This window comes from Anolis carolinensis, chromosome 4 (genome assembly GCF_035594765.1).
Source record: "Anolis carolinensis isolate JA03-04 chromosome 4, rAnoCar3.1.pri, whole genome shotgun sequence".
Classification (NCBI taxonomy): domain Eukaryota; kingdom Metazoa; phylum Chordata; class Lepidosauria; order Squamata; family Dactyloidae; genus Anolis; species Anolis carolinensis.
The window spans coordinates 69,546,152-69,572,110 of NC_085844.1; the positions used below are offsets into that span (position 1 = coordinate 69,546,152).

Consider the following 25,959-nt stretch of genomic DNA (forward strand, 5'->3'; position numbering starts at 1 on the left):
GCTTCATGTGTAACTGAATGAAACCAAAAGTAGCTGTGGTCAGCAGCCACGTGGTATGCAGCTGAAAAAAATGGTGGTGGTGGTGTCTATGTCATTATAGCTGGTCAAAACAGCCGAATCAGCCGGAGCCCATTTTGAAAAACAGATCTGTACACAGCCCTAATGTTTTATTAAAGTATTGAATTTATGCACTAAGACATGTAGTCCAGGAATTCAAAACTATTTACTTTTTTATTACGCCAAGAAATAAAAGGTGCTCCCAACATAAAGTCTTTTCTTTTTAATTCACAGAACTTTTGTAAATTGCAAAATACAGAACATATGTTTTCAAAACAAGTATACATACAAAAAAATTGTTTTAAGAAAACTACAAACAATCAAGAAAAACATCAGTAATTTGTGCCAAACCAGCTATTAACTTTCTGTGTGCTAAAATAAAGGATAAGATTGACTACATAGTATTCATTTGTTTCTTCCATCCACACCAGCTCCATGTATACTTTCCCAGTGCAATCCACATGACTAACGTAATACTTGGGTCCCAAATATTGATACAAAGTGGATGGTTTGGGAGATAGAATCATGTTGACTGGAGCACTAATACACCAAAATGGTTTTTGTGAATCATCCAGAATGGTTGCATCCATGATAAAACAATTCTACATATCAAAGAAAAAGGAACAAAGGGGAGGGTGTAATAAAAAGAGAAGTTCAGTCTTCATACTTAATATTTCTCCACATGCCATATTCATAATGAGTACTACTATAACTGGATGTCTAAAATTATCTCCATAAAACTACAGATACCTTTAGAAATACTACACAGTCACAGAATGGAAGATAACATTAACTGTAAGGAAAGTCCCACTAACACAAGCACTACATTCAACACACACACAGCACCTTGTTCCAAGTTTACTTGACAATTTAATTTTTATTATTTATTTCACTTGTATAACGCTTTTCTCACCCCAGCAGGGAACTCAAAGCAGCTTCCAAACTATTTATGGCAAAATTTAATGCCTCACATACATATGAAACCTAACATAAAACATCCATAATATGTAACTATCAATTAGATCATAAACATGTTTATTATTACACTTCTTGATGAAGGCTTTCTTAGGTGAATTCAGGTTCAAGAATTCTATGTTGATGGCTACTGTTGCCCTTTCACAAGTGGGCAAAATAATTTTATTCATGCACTTTATGCCTGCACTATGAGGTGTATTACATTTGACAGCAAATCCTTTTTTGTAATAAGCACCTGTGTGCATTACATTCAATGGCATTAGAACTGAATAAATATGGCATAAAACACATTCAAGACACTGCTGAATATGTCTATTTCATGTTGTTAATTGGAATTCTAATTCATTTACATGATTAGTACAATGCAGTCCACAAGTTATGAACAAGATAGGTTCTGTAGGTTTGTTTTCAAGCTGCTTTTGTATGCAAGTCAGAATAGGTACATTCTTTAAGTGTAACCCCAGCCAAAAATACATCTTTTTTAGCTTTGGATAGCATAGGGAAGTGGGAACACCCCTGTGGCGTTTGTTTTGCTCTCTGGGCCCCTGTTTAGAAAATTTCACCTCACTTTCTGTCCCTGTAAGAACTGGATTTTGAAAAAATTGGCTTGTTGTGGAAACAAGGATTGGCGAGAAAGCTTCAGTTGAGACCCCCATGATCATTCTTTCAGGAGAAAATTTCCCTTCCGAGGGTTAGAGTTCTCTCACTTTCTGTTGCCTCACCCCTGTTCTTAACTATGAGTCGATTCTAAGTTGGATGTTTATAACTTTGGGACGGCCTGTATTTTAAATGTAACAGATTCACCATACTTTACCTCAATGTTGCCTTCAAATGCATCCACCCTCCAAGTCAATCCAACATTTCCAACAAGAGGTAGGTGTTGATTGTGATTTTTGTAGCTTATTACAGCAAGCCTCATGTATCCATTTTTAATGAAATCTGTAATAATAATAATAATTTTATTTCTATGAAATACATGTATTAAATAGACAGAACAAAGATTAAAATATAGTGAACACAAGATGCGAGTTTAAATTCATCGTTAAAACTGACTGGGTAGGTCTGACGGCAGACATAGGTCTTCAGATATATTTTAAATTGCAAAAGCTCATTTAATAACCAACAAAAAACAATTACAGTACTCCAGACACAATGGTGTCAAAACAATGTTTTTAACATTATTATTGCTATAAAAACAAAAGCCTCAATGGATCATATTGGTCCAACAGCCAGCATTTTCAACATGAAATGAACAATTCATTTGGAAATCTCTATCAGGCCTCTTTTGTGTGTACAGAGAAATTATTTGCAACTAGCATGCAATGATGGTGTAGATATAAATATCTAGGTGAATTAATACTAACTATAATTAATACAATTTCTCTGATTCATTCAGACTAGTTCCAATTTACTGGTCATGAGTTTATGGAGTCTGAACAAGTTGAACAGAGCTATATTTTGCCTGTGGAACCATGCTAAGTGAACTTCTAAAATAGTGTGATGTCTGAGACCTGCATTCTGCTTCTCTCGACTAAAGACGGCACAAGTCAAAGGTTCTAAAAAAATAAACTCCTGAACCTTGACTTATCATTTAATCCTACGTCTTCTATATAACACTCCAATTATTTTAAATGTTTACAGTGTCACCCTGTGAACCCACAGTTCTTCTTTTTTTCATCTACTCCTATTACCAGGGTGTTTTGTATAAAGTAGGTCTGAAAATAAAGAATTTTGTTGTTAAAGAAGAGATACACTGAATTTTGATAAAATCATTAAAATCGTCATACTCTGGCACAGGCTTTTTAAAAAGGGGGTATTTTTTTTTAGATTTTAAATATTTTTTTCATGAAACACCTACAATGCTTTCATGGAACCCTAGGGTTCTGCAGAATACTTTTTGGGAACTGCTGCTCTATATAACAGGGTTTTAAAAATTATTATTGTGAAGAATGCGTCCCATAAAACAAATCAAATTCACAACAAAAGGAAGAAATAATGTTGCAGAACCAGGCCATGTCACTCTTACTGTTCAATCGGGGTATCAGGCCAAAGTTACAGATCACAAAATTTTCAAAATGGCCACCTGCCAAAGCACAACCTGGAACATCTCCAGCCTTCTCCATGCAAGTACTTTTAAGCATCTAGGCTGTGCAGTCCAAAGAAAAAAAAGGTAAGAGAAGCACCTACACACTTTGTGGATATTTAATCTTTAACTGTTTTAAAATGCATGCTGGACATTGACATTTTAAAATTTACGACGATTTCAATATTAAGATGCAGTGTAATTTTGATTCATACTTACATACACAGAAATAAAATATTAGAAGCAGAGCTAGAACTCTTTCAACAGAAAACCTTTAATTTGAGACTTCTTCTGTTGCTGGAGCACAATATTTTGCAACTCATGTATTGCTCTACTGTATACTGAATGCATTTTAAAATTCAAAATAGATTGTAATTAATGGAACAATATTTAATGCACTGGAATAAATTAATCTTTTAATATAATGACTAATTCCTAGTTGGCTGAGAGATTTTATTTCCAAATGCTATTTTTGTCTTATAAAAATGTTTGTATATGTTTACATTAAACATGAGATATCAATTTTTATTCACTTATATGTTTTAATGTTACTGATTAAAAAATCTACCTATTTCCCTTTAGATCAGTTAGCCAGAGTGCAGCCCTCGGTGGCGCAATGGGTTAAACCCTTTTGCCAGCAGGACTGCTGACTTGAAGGTTGGGTTGCTGACCTGAAGGTTGCCAGTTCAAGTCTAACCCAGGGAGAGCATGGATGAGTTCCCTCTGTCAGCTCCAACTCCATGTGGGAACATGAGAGAAGCCTCCCACAAGGATGGTAAAACATCAAAAACATCCGGGCATCCCCTGGGCAACGTCTTTGCAAACGGCCAATTCTCTCACACCAGAAGCAACTTACAGTTTCTCAGGTCACTCCTGACACACACATAAAAACGCTAGCCAGAAAAAGGTCCCCCAGCCCCACAAAAATTGCCCAGCTCTGACTTAGAATTGTTGTAATCAGGCATACAGTTAAAAGTAGTACCTCTTTTACAAAACAAACCACGGAAAGTGTAACACATGTACGGATTTCCTCTGTTGTGCAATTCAATATGTAGCTGATAGCCATGCATGCCATATTCTGGATCAACGTCATCCAAGATAGCTTTATCTGGGACTTCAGCATGCCTCCTGAAATATCACATACATACATACATACATACATACATAAATTAAATAAAAAGGAGGGTGCAAAACCCATGTGTGAAATAAAAACAAGCTTAGCAAACATCATGCTATATGGGGCAAAGAAAGGGGCTACCAAACCATTTTTTTCCAAACTGTTTTTTTTACCCCAAACCTTTTAACTTACATTGTGTTATCATAATTGTGTGTGGAGGACTTTGGCTATTTTCAGTTATTTTGAAACTTACCAATATAGATAAAACTTTCTTCCCTGAAAGAGCCATCCTCAAAAATAGTCCAAATAAGAAATGACTCCCCTATAGTCGGTTGGCTTGATTTTTGTTGGGTATGAGTTGCAAGTGTTTATTTTTCCTACTAATCTTTGGTTACTGGGTTGTTGTGAGTTTTCCGGGATGTATGGCCATGTTCTAGAAGCATTCTCTCCTGACATTACACCCACATCTATGGCAGGCTTCCTCAGAGGTTGTGAGGTACTGTATATTGGAAACTAAGCAACGGAGGTTTATACATCTGTGAAAGGTCCAGGGTGGGAGAAAGAACTCTTGTCTGTTGGAGGCCAGTGTGAATGTTGTAATTAATCACCTTGATTAGCATTAATGGCCTTGCCAGCTTCATGTCCTGGCTTCTTCCTACCTGAGGGAATTCTTTGTTTAGAAGTGTTAGCTGGCCCTGATTGATTCGTGTCTGGAATGCCTCTGTTTTCAGAGTGTTGTTCCTTATTTACTGTTCTGATTTTAGAGGGTTTTTAAAATACTGGTAGCCAGATTTTGTTCATTTTCATTGTTTCCTCCTTTCTGTTGAAATTGTCCATATGCCTGTAGATTTCAATGGCTTCTCTGTGTAGTCTGACATGGTGATTGTTAGAGTGGTCCAGCATTTCTGTGTTCTCAAATAAAATACTGTGTCCGGGTTGGTTCATCAAGTGGTCTGCTACGGCTGACTTCTCTGGTTGAGTTAGTCTGCAGTGCCTTTCATGTTCCTTGATTCATATTTGGGCACTGCTTTGGTGGTCCCTATGTAGACTTGTCCACAACTGAATGTAGAATTGTTCAGCGAAGGACAAGAGAGATCCTCTCACCTCTGCAGGAGTCTACCGTACACCATGCAGCTGTGAATAAGTCTACATAGGAACCACCAAACACACTTATATTTGAATCTCAGACAAACATTTGCTTTCTTAAAATTATTAAAAGAGAAATTCTGAGTATAACTAGTGGGAAGCTCTTCATGTCGACCTCAGTCAAAATTAACCAATAAGAGCTGAATGTAAAGAAGGGGGGTGGCACTGAGCAATTCAGTAGAACAGATACAATCAGTTTTATCCTGGTATCAATTCACTACTGTGAAGTTTTGACCTCTTCATCCTTGTGCAAGAATCAAATCCATTGATCAGATCTAACTCCATTATCTGGAGTGATACATAGAAAAGAGCCAAAATTAGACCCAGGCACTGAACTTCTCCTTAAGAACCAACACATCTGACTACACTCTGCCATCAACTAGAGTCAATCAATACTATTTACTTGTATCTAGAAACTACATGACTGCACTCTGGCAGTAGGCCTACACATTAAATACTATTAAATCATTAAAAACCACAATCACCACTGCTGTGATTTGCAACCCAGATCCTATAAATACTACCTAATGAAATTCACATTCATGTTTCAAAGGTCCAAAATCCTATGTTTTCCTTCTTTTAAATTTTGATGAATAAACCCCACTGAAACTTCATAAACCATGTACTTACATTGTAGCACTGCCAAGGATGCTTCTTTCAATGAGCTGGTGGCAATGAAGGCTCGTCATAACAAAAGCAATACCACCTTTCTTTAAAAGAAAATAAATAAATAAAACTGATTTATAGAGGCCAGACTTTTAACCCAAGTTACTTTTCCCCCAAAGCTCTTTAAAGAGAACATAAAAAGCACCCTTCTTTCTGCTCCAGAATTGCAGCAGTGTATTATTACACCTTGATATATGGCAAGTGTTGTAAACACCACTCTTACATCCCAGAAAACTAAACCCTAATACCCAAAAACACCTCCAATGATACCCAGAAAACTACTGGGAATTGTGTCAGAGGCATATAACCTGAAAACTTGGGCTGATATGAACATACTAGGGCTGGTGCTTCTCACTAAAGTATGCTTTTACAATTAGACAAGGCCAGCCATCCATGCTCAGATGCTCAAGTTATCATTTTTACTTAAAAATATTGATATTCCTTTTTTATGAACGTTTTGAGGTTATATAACCCCACTGTGTATGTGTGCCTTCAAACCACCTGACAATGTATTATTATTATTATTATTATTATTATTATTATTATTATTTACACAAAGACATAGTATGACACAACTAATGAGATCGATATGCTGGATTTCGTATCACAAAATCACAAGTCGAACACTTCCCAAGTGCTTAGGACTGTGTGATGTATTTTCGGATGATGCGTGCAGATCCCAGTAAAGTGACCTTTTGCAGTTGACAGATCGTAATTTTGTCAATGTTTATTGTTTCCAAATGCCAGATGAGATCTTTTGGCATGGCTCCCAGTGTGCCAATCACCACTGGGACCACCTGTACTGGTTTATGCCAGAGCCTTTGCAGTTCTCTTTTGAAGTCCTGATAACGGCTGAGTTGTTCCTGTTGTTTTTGTCAATCCGACTGTCACCTGGTACAGCGACATCAATAATCCAAACTTTTTTCTTTTCCACAACCATGAGGTCTGGTGTGTTGTGTTCCAAAACTTTATCAGTCTGGATTTGAAAGTCCCAGTATTTTTGCGTGCTCATTTCCCACTACCTTTTAAGGTTATTATTATTATTATTATTATTATTATTATTATTATTATTATTTCTTCACTTCTATCCCACCTTTCTCCCATGGGTGGGATTCAAAGTGGCATACAACATATAAAATTCATACAAATACATTCAACCACAATACATAATCAGTTAAAACATCATGTATGGTAACTCTATGAATTTTACAGGGTTTTCCCAGGTAAAGAGTATCCAGAAGTGGTTTTTGCAAGGTCCTTCAGAAAGCAAAAAATGAATCTTAACTAAACATATACCATATTTCTTCAAATGTAAAATGCATTGTAAAAAATGCATTGTTGATTGTAAAATGCATCCTAATTTCAGGATCACCACCACCAACAACAAAAATACATACACATTAGATTCTAAAACACACCCCATTTTTGGAAATGTTTAGGGAGAAAGGTGCATCTTAGAATTGAAGGAACTATCTTAAGTATATTAAAGGAAATATCTTAAACATATTCATAAAAACCAAGATAAAAAAATCACACCTGGTCAAATTAACAGATAGCATTAGAAACGTCAATGTAATTCTACTACGATCAACTTTATTTTACTTTTTTGTAAAATAAAAGATGGATGATACAGTAGAATATATGTTCTACATTTACATATGAAGAATTACAACAAAAACACAATTAAAATCCCATAAACAACCTACAGAGAAAGTGAACTTACTTTCCACAGTCCCAACAGAAGTCCTTGGTCAAAACGGTAAAGAACAACAAGTGCATCAGAACCAATCACCTCTGCCTCTTCAGTCAGATTACCCAGCGCATATTCACAAATTAAGGAACGTCGCCAAGGTCTTTCAAAGGACATCAAATTAGTAGAACAAAAAATGGAAGTTCAATAATTTGTCAGCTTCTCCATAATGACTTTATAATACAGTAAAGGGAAAATTGTTGCATTCTACTTAGAGCAAATTATAGAAATAACACAGCAATGATTACAGATGGGGTGATCAATTTTACTTAACACAAAACATTATTCTCTTCTACCTCCAATACACAACAGCAGCAAATAATCATTGCCTGTGTTCTAATTTTTCAAAAGCACATGCAGTGACTGTAGTGAGATGAAAACCACACAGGGGTAAATCAATACTATTTCCTTGTAACTAGGAACTTCCTGAGGCCATAGTTGCAAGCAACATGCTGTTATAACCATAGGCAGCTGCAGATACACATTTCTTTGTGTTCCTTCTACCTTAACAGTATGGCAGCCACAGGGAGAAAAACACTACACATAATGGCATTGCGCTGTTTTGTTCTCCATTAATTAACCCTATTAAAACTAACAATTAATTTTATTTTAAACTTACCCATTCTTAAGATGAACTTTATTTTTCCCCAGAAGCACTGGGGTCACTCCACATAACTGTAAGCTTGATAATGTTTCTAAAGAAGGCCAATGTGCACAACACCAAGATAAAGTAACAGAAGTCTCATTAAATGAAATGTTTGCCTGATCCATTACATACTCCTTCCCATGTCTGTCCTTTAGTATGATCACCCATCTCAAACCAGAGGCCCTGTTATAGAAAAAAGGGGAAGTAATAAAGTTTTAGACTATCAATAAAGTATAAGTGAACTGAAGTTCCTGATGTATTTATAATGTAAGTGTGTTCCTTGTATGCATGCATGTTTATGTGCATGCCTCACACGAAGAAAGCTCATTTCTACCAAAACATCATCTCTAGGAGCAAGATCAAAGCCAGCAAACAAATGAGAAATATACATTTATAAAATTGAAATTATTTCATAATTAACCATTAACCAAATGTCAGTAAGTGTACATACACCTGAAATATTTCCTCATTTTTTCCATAAAGAAAATATGTAGGCTCTTTAAAACAGAAAATCTTTTATGGATGATATATTTTGTAACATGGTTTACCTGACAGCTTGTTTTGTTTTAAGTGGAAGCCCAGTATAGGTATTTATTGGTTTCAGAAGCCGAATTATAGCTGCTCTGCCAGCAGCTATTTTTTTCGCAATATATTCTTTCTTCCAATATCCTGACTCTCTATTCTGGAACTCTGGAAGGTTTAGACAGATTGTTGGTTTCTCAGCAACTGATTCCTCAACAGATTTGATCGACCACTTTTTTCTTGTTGGTAATAATGACGTAGAGTATATTTTATACCAAATGGCACTAAGAGAAAGACAAGCACAACCACCGCTGAGGTTTTTCGTATTTTTCCATTGTCAAATTCTAATGTATATAACACTAAAATCTTTCAAAAAAGTTATTAAATTTAATTGCAAATCAATTTATAGTCTAAAAGAATAGGAGAGCACTCCTCCCCCCGCCCCCAGGATTATCTTTGTCATAACTGAAGATTAGGAAAGACTTAAAGACTGCCAAATTTTTATTTAAAGGAAAGACTGAATCCATCTTTGTACAGTGCCAATGGCAATCTTTTCCTTGATATTAATGAATCTGGACGGCTACAAGTTCAGTTAATTAGCACTCACCACCCAATTTTATGTAACACTCTGTTATGCTGATGCATTAAATTTGATTGCTGGAGGAAAAAGCTTCCTATTATTCGTTCAGTCTTTCAATTTTGTGCCCATCTTTTTTTAAAAAAAGCATAAAAGTGGCTAACATCAGTGTAATATAATAAAACCAATTTTAAGAAAGCACAAAGAACTACCAGTCTACAGCAAACAGGACCTATATGATGTCACTTACAGAATATGGTATTTGCCTTTCGTTGTCTCAAAAATCAAATGAAACTAAAAACCTGAGCAATATCTGCAGAGTTTCTATGGAAAGTAATTTACATGTCAGACTATGGAATGCTATGTCCAGCCTATCAACAAACCGAAGTACAATATCAAATGAAGCTAGTATTCAGTGCAGACAACATATACTAATTATAGGCCCCTTCCACACATCTGAATAAAATCCCACATTATCTGCTTTGAACTGAAATATATGGCAGTGTGGACTCAGATAACTCGATTCAAAACAGATATTGTGGGATTTTCTGCCATGATATTCTGGGCTGTGTGGAAGGGCCCCAATATTCATATTTTAAGCACACAGGAAGTTTGGAACCTGTGCCTGAACTACTCTCAAGTCAAAGAAATACAAATTACTAATTTCTGTTAAATCTATATCTCCCTCTCCTCTTCTCCAAGCAGCCATGAATTAAAACATTTTGTTTATTAAGCTGCTAGAAATAAATGCCTGAAAAGCAACTAACTGATATCTATAGTAAACAAAGGATATGTAAGAATAAACATGATGCTTGTGTACTGCTATCCCTCATGATCAGTCATTCATTTTTCAGTCCTCATCGTATAGAAATGGTGGGAATGCATACATTGCAATGGGAAACAGTATTAATATATTTATTTACAATTGCAGGTCGTACATCTCTCATCCAAAATGCTAAGAATAAGATGTTTTCAGGGTTTTATTTATTTTGGAATACCTCTGTTTGCATATATGTATATATAATGAGAAATGGGACTCAATCCTAAACGCCAAATTCATTTACCATTTATAAATACCTCAAACATATAGCCTGAAGGTAATTTTAAACACTATATTTGTAATATATTTGGGAATGAAACAAGTTTATATACAAGAAAAAATGTAACAATTGAAACGCTCCTGTGGGCAATTTTGGAATTCCAGATGAGGGATTCTCAACTTGTTCCAGTTCTCCAATCACAATTCCCATACATGCTTAGGAGGGAATTGTGGGGCCCTCCAAATACACAGCAATAAAACAGCAAACAAAGGAAATTCCCACCCTGACCTATGTTATCATACCTGATCTGGCCCTCATACTGCAACTGCCTACACTCAAATGAATGCAAGCAGTAACAGTGCTTCAGAACACTACCCGAACCTGTTCTCGCTTACAAATTGCTATATGTACTGCCCTCCTTCTCCACAATAATCTGAAATGTAAAAGCTCAATGAATTTGGATTATACTGCTGTCAAATTAAAATCACTGCACCCCCATCTCTTACTTGTCATTGGACAGATGGTAAAACTGTTTCTTCACACAGCCAACACACAGCAAAGACTCAGCATCCAGATAGGAAAATATCTTCATCACTATCTCTGGAGGCATTCTGGAGAATGAAGATGAGAAAGTGTTTCAGTTATCTGAACAGAAAAAACAAACAGCAGGACGAGGGAGAAAGAAGTTAATGCTACCCACAGAAAAAGTTAAAAGATGTGTCTTATAACTAAAAACTGCCTTTGTAAAAAAGTTAAGAAAGAACCCTCCCCCCCCCTCCAACACACACACAATGAAACTTTCCACCATGGCTCACAAACATAAAATGAAAAAGGAAATATGTAATTTAACACATTTTATGCACTAGTAAGTCTCCTAAGATCCCAAAGACTGGATTGCTTCTTGGAACATATTTAGCAGATCAAAGAATGTTAAGGATTGGCCCACTCATTCTCTTATGTCAGCAGATCATGTACTCTTATGTCTATGTCTACTTCCACCTTTTCAAGGTAAGAGGAGCTGCATGGAGGTTTATGCCTCTCTCTCTCCCTTGGCAAAGAGGAGAAGAGTCTCAGAGAAGCTCCCAATTGGAAAGTTGTTTGGAACATGAATGAAACTCTTAAGGAGTCTTTATCTTTTGATATTCCGATATCAAACACACATTTAAATGAACTGATAAAATATTAAGCATATTCAGCTGTTTTGGTAACAAAATGAAGAAACTGCCTATGCAATTTCTCAAGGACTCTCTACAGATTTGATGAGAGCTGGGAAGCGAAAGGTTTCTACTTTGTAATACTGCAAAACTTTGTAATAATACAAAACTAGTAAAAGTAAAATAACTTTCTGTTCTAATGGACTGTAATCTTGTATTTTCTTTCCAAATTCACTTCTTGCAACATCTACAGGAAGCTTACAAAGCGATAAGTATGTGATTCATAAATCATAATTTCAAAATTACTATCATCGATTCTACGTATTATGTGGCCCTGTTTTGGTTCAACATGGAAGTTAGTTGGACCTCTTAGGGAGCCTGGGAGACATGATGAGGAGCTGGTCTCAACCAGAGCCGCAAAAAGGGGCTGGCAGAGCTGTTGGAGTTGAATGCCTTCTGTCTCCTCTTTCTTGGAGGCAACCCAACTTTAAAAACAAAACAAAACTGGAGCCATTTGGGGCTGTGGTCCTCCTCCTCCCTGCAAGGTAAGTTCATCTTTTTTTCCTTCTTACGGTCCCAAACCATCAACACTGCTCATTTTTGAACCTCCAAAATGAGAAAAACGTGTGTCTTAGATCTGGTGAAATAAATTAATTTAGCATTTGAGTTGGTTTTGATGAACAAACCTCAAAAGAATTCATTCTGATCTTCAGATTTATGTAAAGTAAGGGTGAACCAAATGCAGGCCATGGGCGACTACAAGGCTGCTATTGGTCCTCTCTAGATTTCTCATTTTCCCTGCCCCCAACTTTTTTGTGGAAAATGTTTTGTAACATTCCTAAACCACTGGTCCACATGTCCTGGGGTTATGATCCCCACATACTTTTTTTTAGCCCTGTAGAGGCCTCCTTTGACCTATAAGGCCTTATTTCACAATAGGAAGTGAACAGAAGCTATTTTCTCACTTGAATCTAGTTGTGACATAATGGTCAATACCAAATCTCCACTGGTACTACTGGCCATTTAAGTAACATAAAATGTTAGGCATCACCACAATATTTTTGAGAGGTAATAGGAGTTTGTGACTCTCCAGAGTCTCAAAGGAGATAAATACATCACCAAACCTATGACAGCCTACCCCAAGTATGCCTGCATTTTACATATGCACAGCTACAAAATACTTGAAACAATAAAAGCCCATCCAAGTCATTTTAAACAGGAGTTCTTATCAATCTACTTCTTTTGCATAACTTTAAGACTAGAATGCTAAATTTATCCATAGGAGATCAAAACGTATTGAGCTTAATGGGAGTTAGACACATGAACAATCACACATCAGATTTTAATGTAAAGCAACCTGTACTACACCTGTCAAAGTTGACTACAGAACTTGAGTTGCTACTCTGTCCTCGAATGTGCATCCTTTTGATTCTAGAGAGTTGTCCAGTCAAAGCAGTAGACTGTTCTGATGAAGCACTATGGGGCAAAAAAAAATCAGTAACAGAAAACTGTTGAGAGTATTGAGTACAGCTTATTCAAATCTTTTCTGGCCAACCATAATTGATATCCCAATATTACTATTTAGATACCAATTTTCCTTCTGTGCCTCTATAACAACAGTTAAGAAATATTTTTCCTTGCAAATATGTGGCAGACAAATCGTCAGTGGCTACTTCTACATGTAATGTACTGAAAAAAGTGTGGGCAGAAAAGAAGATGGCACTCCCAACTCACTGGAGACTGATGCTTATTATACAGAACAAGCTACAAAACCCATGGGATGCTTGTTTTTACTCATAATTAGAATCAATAGATCTTCTGACATCTAAACCACACATTCATAACTCATAATGATATTGCTTTGCCCATAAAATACAGATTTTTTTCCACTAGAAAGACCAATGTTTTGCTTAAATAAATGAAATAAAATTATAATGATGACAGCTTATCAAAAGTTTGGATGTACAACATTTTTCCTATATCAACTGAATTCAGAAAAACGGCAATAGCGTACATCTTATTCCCTTAATTCTCAACTATGGAATGTTAAATACACATAGATTTTTTCAGTTTGACTTTTTTCTGGAAATAATTTACAAAAGCATAGCAATAGTATTTACAAACACGATAATTTAATTCAGGCATCTTCCCCATATTAGAAATTGGGAACAATTATAGACTATATTAAAGAATGGGAGAGATGTACCAGAGTGTTTCAAAACACAGGATCTTTTCTTCTGACAAGACACTCAGGCTCCTTCTACACCACCATATAAAATTTAGATTATCTGCTTTGAATTGGATTATATGACAGTATAGGCTCAGGTCCCTTCTACACTGCCATATATTCAGTTGAAATCAGATAACCTGGATTATCTAATTTGATAATCCAGATTATGTCAGTGTAAAAGGGGTCTCAGTTATGCTCTATAATTGGACTTTGTCACATACAAGAATATGATAGAGACCTGCTGATGAAAAATGCTCACCTGAAATATAGGCTTTTAAAAAAGACTGTGTTTTTTCCATTTTGCTCTATTTTTTCCAGTAGCAAGAAAGAGGGAGTTTACATCTCTACCTAGGAATCACTTGACATGCCAAATCTAGATTGTATGGTTATTACATTTGGGAGGATTAATGTCTACTAACTACACAAAGGAGAAAGGGATTGGGAACCTTGTGGGGGAAAGAGCATACCTTTGGTTTGCCAGATGTTTTGGACTCAGTCTCCCAGAATGCTTCTGGGAGCTGCAGTCCAAAGCATCTGGAGGAGCAAAAATTGAGAAAAACAGGCCCTTTCTACACTGCCATATAAAATATAGATTATCTGCTTTGAACTGGATTAGATGGCAATGTAGATTCTTACAATCCAGTACAAAGCAAATAATGTGGGTTGTCTGTTTTGATAATCTGGATTATATGACAGTGAAGAATGGGACAAATTCTTAAAAGCTTTTTATAATAACATTGCATTTTATTATGTTGCATTACATTTGTCTTTGACTTAATTTGCTTTTAATCTTTCCATATCAAGTCAATACAGAGTTTATGATATAGTAGAATGTGAGGATATAGTATTAGGCCTATTTTTAACAGGAACTCTCAAGCAACCATAATCAAGCAACCAGAAACTAGTTATCCAGCATCTACCAATCCCCCTGTGTGCTGGTTAACTCATACACAACCATATAATGTAGTTTAAAGCTGCATTATATGGTCAGTGTAGACTCATATAATGCAGGTTCTCTCTCCTACCACCTGCTCAAGTGTGTTTTGTGGAATATGGGAGAGGGCCTTTTTTGGTGGCTGCTTCCAGACTTTGGAACTCCCTCCTAAGAGAGACCAGGATGGCCCCATCACTGCTTTCCTTTTACAGTCAGGTCAAGTCAATACTTTGCCATCAGGCGTCTGGGGGAGGATGAGGAGAACACTGCTGGGGAGATTTGGGGTGGGGATTTGTGGGAGACAGTTTATTGTATTTTAACTTAAGATCCACCCACAGATATTTAATTGTTTATTTAAAATGCATTTGTTTTATTTTAGATTTTATTAGATTGTGTTATACAGGCAGTCCCCAAGTTACAAACATCCGACTTACAAATGACTCATAGTTAAGAACCGGGGTGAAGCAACAAAAAGTCAGAGAAATTTACCCAGAAGGGGAATTCACTCCTGAAAGAGGGACTATGGGGGAAAGGTGCCTCCATTGAAGTTTTATCACCAATCCTTGTTTCCACAAGCCAAATTTGTTGGCCAGAGATTAGAACAGCCCCCTCACTGCTGTCATTTTGGAAGCAAGTAAAAACCTTACTTTGGAAGCAAGCCTTCCCTGAAGACCAGTAGAAGGACAATAATTGTGATGAGCAATATGTGAATGATATAGCGAACCTTCGGCAACTGGTTTGTTTCACGACATAAAGGAATAGGACATTACATGGGTTTTAACTGGTATGTTTTTAATTTACAGTATGTTGCTATGCTAGTTTTATGCAAGTTGTCATGGGTAATGGGAGTTCATAATGTTTTATTGTCTGAAATTGTTAATCTCTCATTCATCAGGGTTCATGTTTGTACTTTTTGTTGGTAATTGTCTTGATTTTACATGCTGTATGCCGCTCTGAGTCCCATCTTGGGAGAAAAACAGGATGGAAATAAATAAATAAATAAAATCCAATTCTCACAGGGACAGAAAGTGAGGTGAAATGGGTTGCTGTGAGCTTTCCAGGCTGTATGACCATGTTCTAGAAGCATTCTCTCCTGACGGTTCACCCACATCTGGAGGAATCCTCCACCTTGTGTGACTGTGGAGCTGAACAAACAACTCCGCATATGTATGCTTGCCCACAATGTCCTGCCTCATGTACAGTGGAGGAGTTGTTTAAAGCTACGGACAATGCAGTTGCTGTTGCCTGCTTTGGGTCTAAAACTATTTAGTTGCTTGTGCTTTCCTTTTTTTCCCATCATTTTAAAATGTATTTACCATGCAATGCTTTTGACACAAAATAAATAAACCCACATCTATGGCAGGCATCCTCAGAGTTGTGAGGTGTGTTGGAAACTAGGAAAGTGGGGTTTATATATCTGGAAAGTCCAGGTTGGGAGAAAGAACTCTTGTCTGTCTGAGGCAAGTGTGAATGTTACAATTAATCACATTGATTAGCATTTAATAGCCTTGCAGATTCAAAGCCTGGATGCTTCCTGCCTGAGGGAATCTTTTGTTGGGAGGTGTTAGCTGGCCCTGATTGTTTCCTGTATGGAATTCCCGTTTTCAGATTGCTGTTCTTTATTGACTGTCCTGATTTTAGAGTTTTTAAATACTGGTAGCCAGATATTGGTTATATGGCTGTGTGGAAGGGTCCTCTGACAAGATCTATACTTCAGGCATCCTCAATTTGTGGCCATCTTGCTGTTTGGGCCTCCAACTCCCAGAAGCCCTAGCTACATTGTTAAGTGGTCAGGAATTATGGGAGTTAGAGGCCCAAATAGTTGGAAATTGACAGTGTGAAGATGCCTGCTCAATAGAGTCAAGAAGGCAGTACATAAACCACAATCCCTCCTGAGAGAACCCAAAGGAGAGAAGCAGCAAGAGATACCTGTCTGGAGCCCAGGCGTCCCCCATAACCGAGTTCCCTTTAAAGAGAGGCACAGTGAGGGGGGTTTCTGGAGGCCCGCGGAGGTGCTGCCTCAAAATCCAGCCGCGTCCCGTCGCCATGACGACGCCTCAGGGAATGGCTTTCCGGCCTCCTGAAAAGGCCTCGCCGCCTCTCTTCCTTCTTCCCTCTCCCCGTGCTGAGGGGCGGGGCGACTAACTCTGGAAAGCAAAGGAAAACAAACAAAAAGGAAGAGGGTTAATAAACTTGTGGGCTCTCTTTTGTGGAAGGATCCAAAAGGAAGGAAGGAAGGAATGGAGGAAAGAGCGCTCAGGGCCCTTCCAGATAGGCCCTATATCCCAAGATCTCTGTTTATTCCTTATTTTCTGGCAGTGGGGACTCCTATAATCCAGTTGAAAGCAGAAAGCCTGGGATCAGATCCTTAGATATAGGGCCTGGTCTGGAAGGGCCTTCAGGGCTCTTCCACACAGCCCTATATCCCAGAATATCAAGGCAGAAATTCCCACATTATTTGAGTGTGGACTCAGATATCCCACTTCAAAGCAGATATTGTGGGGTTTTCTGCCTTGATATTCTGGGATATAGGACTGTGGAAGGGCCCTCAGCTTCACTTCTCCCCACACTCTGTTTCCCTCAGAAGCTGTCTCTTCTCACTGGGTTTTCCAAAAGGCTGGAAAATGAGAGACAAGCAGCCATTCAACATCACACAGGGATAAAGGTCCAAAAGGAAAAGAGAGGGGCGGGTGAGGGTTGAGGAATGTAATACTGAAAGCCATTTTCCTTCTCTTGGTAAATATGGAGTGGAAGGGCAAAGTCTCCCTTGTATTCAAACCAGGCAGCTGAGCTCCTTTGCTGAGGCGCCTTCCACACAGCTGAATAAAATTCCACATTTTCTGCTTTGAACTGGAATATATAGCAGTGTGGACTCAGACAACTCAGTTCAAAACAGATACTGTGGGATTTTCTTCCTTGATATTCTGGGTTATATGGCTGTGTGGAAGGGCCCAGAGGAGGGTCGCTGTTTGCAATACAAACCCAATATAGATTTGGGGAAGAGTAACGTTCAACATAATTCCAATAATGTTTTGGGTGGCTTTATTTCAGGATTTTCTTTTTACTTCTGAGGACCCTTCTACGTTGCCTTATAATCAAGATTATCAAAGTAGATAATCCACATCTTCTTGGGACTGGATTATATGAGTCTACACTGCCATATAATCCAGCAGTGTCGAAAGGGCCTAGGGGTCCTTCAGCACGGCCATATAACTCAGAATAGCAAGGCAGAAAATCCACAATACAGTAGAGTCTCACTTATCCAAGACTCACTTATCCAAGCTTCTGGATTATCCAAGCCATTTTTGTAGTCAATGTTTTCAATATATCATGATATTTTGGTGCTAAATTCGTAAATACAGTAATTACAACATAACATTACTGCATATTGAACTACCTTTTCTGTCAAATTAGTTGTATAACATGTTTTGGCGCTTAATTTGTAAAATCATAACCCAATTTGATGTGTAATGGGCTTTTCCTTAATACCTCCTTATTATCCAAGATATTCACTTATCCAAGCTTCTGCCGGCCCGTTTAGCTTGGATAAGTGAGACTCTACTGTATCTGTTTTGAACTGGGTTATCTGAGTCCACATCGAGTTCACATATTCAGCCTCTGGCCCAAAATGCAATAGTTTGGGTCCGGGTTACTTAAATGGTTGCCTACTCCTATACAATTTGCCCTGAATACTTAAGTCCTCTGAAGGATGTCTGCTCCAGCCTGCCAGAACCCGAATGGGTGACAACAACCCAGAGGACCTTTTCATCAGCTGCTCCACAACTGTGGAATGACCTGCTGGAAGAGCTCCAACAGCTAAATGAGCTGTCAGAATTTTAAAACGATCTAAAGACCTATCTCTTCCGGCAAACCTATCCAGCCAGTTTTTAAGCATGAATTTTAAACTTGTGTCCTTTGTTTAATCTCTGTTTTGTGTATTATAATACGTATATTTTATAAAATACATTTTAATATGTGTATTTGTGGTATTTTTACAATGTGAATGTGTTTGAATTATTCTGTAACTGACCTCGAGCCACAGGGAGGTGGGTAAAAAATAAAATAATCCTCTCACCTCTGCAGGAGTCTACCGTATACCATGCAGCTGTGGACAAGTCTACATAGGGGCCACCAAACACAGCGGCCAAACACGAGTCAGAGAACATGAAAGGCTAACTCAACCAGAGAAATCAGCCATAGCAGAGCACTTGATGAACCAACCTGGACACAGTATATTATTTGAGAACACAGAAATGCTTGACCACTCCAACAACTATCATGTCAGACTACACAGAGAAGCCATTGAAATCCACAAGCATGTGGACAATTTCAACAGAAAGGAGGAAACTATGAAAATGAACAAAATCTGACTACCAGTATTTAAAAAACTCAAAAATCAGAACAGTAAATGGGAAGCAACACTCTGAAAACATTCCAGACATGAATCAACCAGGGGCAGCTAATGACTCTGAACAAAGGATGCCCCCAGGCAGGAAGAAGCCAGGAGATGAAGTTATTCAATGCTAATTAAGGTGATTAACTACAACATTCACACTGGCCTCCAACTGACAAGAGCTTTTCTCTCACCCTGGACTTTCCACAGATATGTATTAACCTTCCTTGCTTAGTTTCTCCATACCTCACAACCTCTGAGGATGCCTGCCATAGATGTTGGCAAAACGTCAGGAGAGAATACTTCTGGAACATGGCCATACAGCCAGGAAAACATACAACAACCCTGTGATCCCTTGACTTAAGAATTTAATTTGTTCTGTGACTGTGTTCTTAACTCAAAACATTCTTATCACAAAGCGAATGTTCCCATTTAAATGCTGTTAATCCGTTCTGCCCCCCCTCCCGAAAACCACCCCAATTTTTGATAGCTGTTTTTAAATAAGAAAATGTATGTTATAAATAACAAATAATATATAAAATGTTCAGAAATAGGCAGTGCTTGGTTCCATCCAGCCACTGTAGCAAGGAAGCACATTTGAGGCAACAAAATGTATGTTGGCCAGTGTTATTGCAAGACAACACAGCATCATTTTCTTCATACATAATTACAACCTCCTTCTCTTGCTCCCTCTCTCTCTCTTCTTGAAGCAAAACATACAATGCCAGGAATAAAAAGCACACAAAGGGAACTGACCCAGACTTCCTCAGTAGACAGCAATCTCCCTAAGGGGAGAAGAACACGTAGCAAGCAGGCAAAGGCAGGCAGGCTGAGGCACTGAGCCACGAGGTACAATGGCTGCTCCAGTCTGCTGGAAGCCCTATAATCACTGTTTAGACTGAGGCTCTGCTGCAATTTCTGGAGGGGAATCTCCAGATGGGACTCCTCCCAGAACGTTCAGGGGAAGCAACCAAATAGAGCTGGAGTTTCTGCCTTGCAGGAAGAACCAGAGCTGCTCCAGCTAGGAATCCAGTCCAGGTTTTGTTTCTCTATGCCTTGCTATTGGAACTGGTTTAGGGGACAAAGAGACCTTTTTCTGCACTGTTCATAGGTCAAAACAAAGTTCAGATGTCAAAACGTCACTCTAGGCCAAGTGAGAATTTGCAAGTTACGATGTACAGTAGAGTCTCACTTGTTGGATAAGCGAATATGTTGGATAATAAGGAGAGGTTAAGGAAAAGCCTATTAAACATCAAATTAGGTTATGATTTTACAAATTAAGCACCAAAACATCATGTTATACAACAAATTTGACAGAAATAGTAGTTCAATACGCAGTAATGCTATGCAGTAATTACAGTATTTATGAATTTAGCACCAAAATATCACGAAATATTGAAAACATTGACTACAAAAATGCGTTGGATAATCAAATCCAAACTGTGGGTCCCCAGGTGTTTTGGCCCACAACTCCCAAAATTCCCAGCCAGTTTACCAGCTGTTAGGATTTATGGGAGTTGAAAGCCAAAACATTTGGGGACTCACAGGTTAAAAACCACTGAACTAAGGGGACCCCATTTAGGATTCGAGGCCTACAGTTTAAGATGCCCTGCCCAATGACACTGGAGACCAGGATTCAGATCCCTTTTCAGCCACTGAACCCCACTGAATGAACATGGGTAAGTCTGACATGACATACTCTCAGCCTCAAAAGAAGGCAAAGGCAAACCCCCTGTGAACAAATCTGATTAATAAGACCCCATGATAAATTCACCTAGGGGTTACAGTAAGTCAGAAATGACATGAAGGCACACCACAAGATGTTGAATGCCCATCTCAATCAGCAATTTGGTGGCACAAAAAGGTAGTGAATTATTAAGATTTTTAGTTTGTTTTATATTTTTACGGCGCTCCATGCAGTCATGCCGGCCACATGACCTTGGAGGTGTCTACGGACAATGCCGGCTCTTCGGCTTAGAAATGTAGATGAGCACCAACCCCCAGAGTCAGACATGACTGGACTTAACGTAAGGGGAAACCTTTACCTATATTTTTACTGCCAGGGATGGTAAAAAAAGACTTGGGATATTTTTTTAATTGCAACAGCCAGAATAACCTGGCATCATTTATCACTCTGCCTGTAACGGCAACATGTGTTTGACCAGCCCTGATTGGCAAAAAAAGTACATCAGATAGATGTTAAACATTCTGGATCACACTTCATATATCGCTGTACTTAACATTTATTAAGCAAATTGACTTCTAGTGTTAGGACCTTATAAATTTAATGATAGCTGCTAGGGTTGTCAGTGCTAAATGTTTCAAAGACTACATGTTTATACATAATTAAATTTGCTTAAGGGTAACTTCAGCTGCATCCTCAGATGTACGATGCGATATTCAAACTTCAAATATATATGTAGTTACATAGTTGTGGGAGTGGGATATAAGTGCAATGGGATGCAAAAACAACCACTGTATCAGGAACACTAGTCATAAACCTTCCAAGGGCTTTAAACTGGTTTAGCACAAACATTTCAGCATCTGTAAACAGTGCACAATATGGTAGGCAATTAACAGGTTGTGTACTAGTGTCAAAGCATTTTCTTTCCAGAAGTTTGTTTTGTTTAACGCATAATATTCTTTTAAAGAACAGTCTATACATACAGCCATTGTAAAAATCAACTGTAAATGTAATGTGATAAGAAACCATCTTCAGACCTTTTGTATATAAAATGGGATTTATCAAAGTATCCCATTTTTCTTCAAATCTTCCCTCCAAATTCATTTGCTATACAATAATATTGAAATCACTGATAAAATTGCAAAGTTTTCTAAAGTTGGTTTTTGTAGGAATTTGAGTATATATAGGTTGGAGAAGAGAAGCCCAAAGGTGCATCAACACTATAAAATTAATGCAGTTTGATACTACTTTAACTACCATGGCTTAATGATATGAAATGCTGGGACCTGTAGTTTGTTTTTTGGGTTTTTTTCGTGTCAGGAGCAACCGGAGTTGCTTCTGGAGTGAGAGAATTGGCCGTCTGCAAGGACGTTGCCCAGGGGACGCCCGGATGTTTTGATGTTTTACTATCCTTGTGGGAGGCTTCTCTCATGTCCTCGAATGGAGCTGGAGCTGATAGAGGGAGCTCATCCGCGCTCTCCCCGGGTAGGATTCGAACCTGGCAGCCTTCAGGTCAGCAACCCAACCTTCAAGTCACAAGGCTTTTATCCCCTAGGCCACCAGAGGCTCCAGTGAACCACCAATACTCTTTGGCAGAAAAGACTAGAGACTCTATAAAACTAAAGTTCCTGAGACTATGCACTGAACCATGGCAATTAAAGTTGTTTTAGATTGAATTATTCTACAGCATGGAGGTGAACCATTTTTAATATCTCACGGTTGGGATTCTATTATGTTAGATGCACTATGATTCTGTGATATTGGGTGTGTCAGACCATTTTCTTCAATAGGATTTGTCCAACTTTTCCTACATGTGATGAAGTATTTTGATTTCCTGTTCCTACTTTGGCAGTGGCCAGAGGAAATTTTGCACAATTAAAACTGTTGCACCAGTTGCACCCATATCTTGGGAAGTCAGACTTGGCCACGGTGGTCCATTATCTTGTTACATCCCGAATAGACTACTGCAACACATTCTACATGGGGTTGCCTTTGAAGACTGTTCAAAAGCTTCAAGTGGTCCAACGGACGGCGTCCAGATTGCTCATCGGAGTGGCGTACAGGGAGTATACAACCCTTCTGTTGCCTCAGTTCCACTGGTTGCCAGTCGGCTAACGAGCAAAATTCAAAGTGCTGGCTCCTTCTATGATCCACCTAGGAGGTAAGATTGTCAAGGGAGGCTCTGCTCTCGGTCCCACCCACCCCTCACAAGCGCGATTGGTGGGGATGAGATACAGGGCCTGCTCAGTGGTGGCCCCTCGTCTATGGAACTCCCTCCCCAGTGAAATTCAAACAGCCCCTTCCCTCCTGACCTTCAGGAAAAACTAAAAACATGACTTTGGGACCAAACTTTTGGCCAGTAAATGGGAGCAGTGCAATAAGAGACTATAAATAACATGATGACTCATATTGGACCTGGACTACAACCTGGATTGTATGATTTTAATTTATTTTTTAATGTTTGTATTTTAATTGGTTTGGATTTTAATGCATTTGTTTATTTATCAATAGGTATATGCATATGCGTCATCTACTTGTTGCCTTTGTAAAGCCGCCCTGAGTCCCCTTCAATAAATAAATAAATAAATAAATAAATATGTCATCACGTTACGGTACATCTGATATTGTACCATCTCTGAAGAAACAGACAACTCACAAAAGTACACCCCTAAAATAAACCTATTAATCTTATGAGTGTCACAAGTCCCCCCCCCTCTCTCTATATATACTAATATATACATATACATACATATATATGTTACTACCCTGTTTCCCCTAAAATAAGACATGCCCAGAAAGTAAGACCTAGTAGAGGTTTTGCTGAATTGCTAAATATAAGGCCTCCCCCGAAAGTAAGACCTAGAAAAGTTTTTATTTGGAAGCATGCCCGCCTAACAGAACACCAGAGCATCCAGGATCGGTAAATGTATGTACCATAGAGTGTTGTACATGGAAATAATGGTAGTAACAAGAAATTCTTGATAGGATTCAGTTTGTCTGGTTATGCTGGTTTGTGATGACAACTACTGTACAGTATATAATAAACATTCATTTTTTTGTTCAACAATAAATGTGAATTCTTCTTCATGGAAAAATAAGACATCCCCTGAAAATGAGACCTAGCACATCTTTGGGAGCAAAAATTAATATAAGACACTGTCTTATTTTTGGGGAAACACGGTATGTGGATATATTTGGGCGCTTGGGAAAAGATGCTAAGTATATGTGTGTGTGTATTATACACACACACACACACACGTAGGGGTTGAGTATCTTTTATTTACTATTCCAAAATATTAAATACTCCCAAATCTGAAAATATCCACTTAGTGACAACTTTGCTTTCTGTTAGTTCAATATATGTACACAAACTTTGTTTCATGCAGTTATTAAAAATATTGTGTATAATGTTAGTTCCTGGTGATATGGATACGGTGTATATGAAACTACACATTTTGTATTTAGACTTGGATCCTATCTCCAAGATATCTCATTATGTACATACAGTAGAGTCTCGCTTATCCAACGTTCTGGATTATCCAACGCATTTTTGTAGTCAATGTTTTCAATACATCGTGATATTTTGGTGCTAAATTCATAAATACAGTAATTACTGCATAGCATTACTGCGTATTGAACTACTATTTCTGTCAAATTTGTTGTATAACATGATGTTTTGGTGCTTAATTTGTAAAATCATAACCTAATTTGATGGTTAATAGGATTTTCCTTAATGCCTCCTTATTATCCAACATATTCGCTTATCCAACATTCTGCTGGCCCATTTATGTTGGATAAATAAGACTCTACTGTACATCTAAATACAAATACAGTAGAGTCTCACTTATCCAACATAAACGGGCTGGCAAAATGTTGGATAAGCCAATATGTTGGATAATAAGGAGGCATTAAGGAAAAGCCTATTAAACATCAAATTAGGTTATGATTTTACAAATGAAGCACCAAAACATCATGTTAGACAACAAACTTGGCAGAAAAAGTAATTCAATACACAGTAATGCTATGTAGTAATTACTGTATTTATGAATTTAGCACCAAAATATCACGATATATTAAAAACATTGACTACAAAAATGCGTTGGATAATCCAGAACGTTGGATAAGCGAGTGTTGGATAAGTGAGACTCTACTGTATTCCAAAATCAGGGAAAAATTTTTTTGAAAGCTCCAAACATTACAGATAAAAGATATTCAACCTGTATTGTGACAAACTAGCAACTCTTTGAAAATGGAACAATGTCTGTTGGCCTTTATTCCCTTTCCTTGTTAATGCTGGACTGTTTGTGTTAAGTACACAAATACTGTAAACATCCAAGTACACAAATACTGTAAACATCCAATGTACAATTTCCACAAGGAAACGAAATGTTCAATAAGAAATAAAGATATAACATGGCCAAAAAGAAGGCAGAGATGTCGGTCTACTCACAGTGTCTACTCACCAGGCAGGCTATAATAAAAGCCTAAAGAGATTCTTAAATTTTACAAAGCCTAAAGTAACGGCGCTCCATGCAGTCATGCCGGCCACATGACCTTGGTAGTGTCTACGGACCTTCGGCTTAGAAATGGAGATGAGCACCAACCCCCAGAGTCAGACATGACTGGACTTAACGTCAGGGGAAACCTTTACCTTTTTAAAGTGCAAGTAATAAAAAGTAATAAGTAATTACTTACAAGTAATATTAACTAATTACAAGTAATAAGAAGCACGGCATGAAAATCTTCCTTTTTCCTTAGCATTAAACCAGAATTATGTTGTGTATATTCTTAAGCTTAAAAATAAGTGTTTTTCCTGCAGAAGGCGCACTTGCTGCTTAGACTTACTTCTTGGAGGAAAGGATTGAGCAGGGAGAGATTGAAAGAAAAATCCTTGCAATGCTTTGGAAGGTATGATGACACTTTGCATCATGGTAGTTGTAGTTTCCTCTGACAGACTACCAATCAACAAATCGGTGTGTCCAACA

The 25,959-nt window shown here is 37.8% G+C and overlaps 1 protein-coding gene across 2 annotated transcripts; it reads right to left on the minus strand.

The window, feature by feature from the left end:
• Positions 1–212: 212 nt before the first annotated feature.
• On the minus strand, positions 213–25,955 carry fbxo15 (F-box protein 15). Of its 2 annotated transcripts, none has more exons than XM_062980586.1 (11): positions 25,820–25,955; positions 16,827–17,044; positions 13,102–13,209; positions 11,086–11,190; positions 8,989–9,246; positions 8,414–8,623; positions 7,768–7,897; positions 6,009–6,088; positions 4,098–4,243; positions 1,847–1,971; positions 213–659 (listed from the first exon to the last, which is right to left on the minus strand). In XM_062980586.1, exons 2-11 carry the CDS (start codon positions 16,943–16,945, stop codon positions 390–392), a joined length of 1,551 nt encoding a protein of 516 aa, XP_062836656.1. In that variant the 5' UTR covers positions 16,946–17,044; positions 25,820–25,955; the 3' UTR covers positions 213–389. The 2 variants fall into 2 exon arrangements, with proteins under 2 accessions (XP_062836656.1, XP_062836657.1); XM_062980587.1 differs by lacking the exon at positions 25,820–25,955 and adding an exon at positions 20,047–20,064.
• Positions 25,956–25,959: the final 4 nt, after the last annotated feature.

Coding starts and splice junctions, on each gene's coding strand:
- fbxo15 (XM_062980586.1), bottom strand. CDS start 16,945: ATGGCGACGGGACGCGGCTGGATTTTGAGGCAGCACCTCCGCGGGCCT. Junction 13,210..16,826: donor GACGCCTGGGCTCCAGACAG/GTATCTCTTGCT, acceptor TTTGCCCCATAG/TGCTTCATCAGAACAGTCTA. Junction 4,244..6,008: donor ATCCTTGGCAGTGCTACAAT/GTAAGTACATGG, acceptor GTGATATTTCAG/GAGGCATGCTGAAGTCCCAG.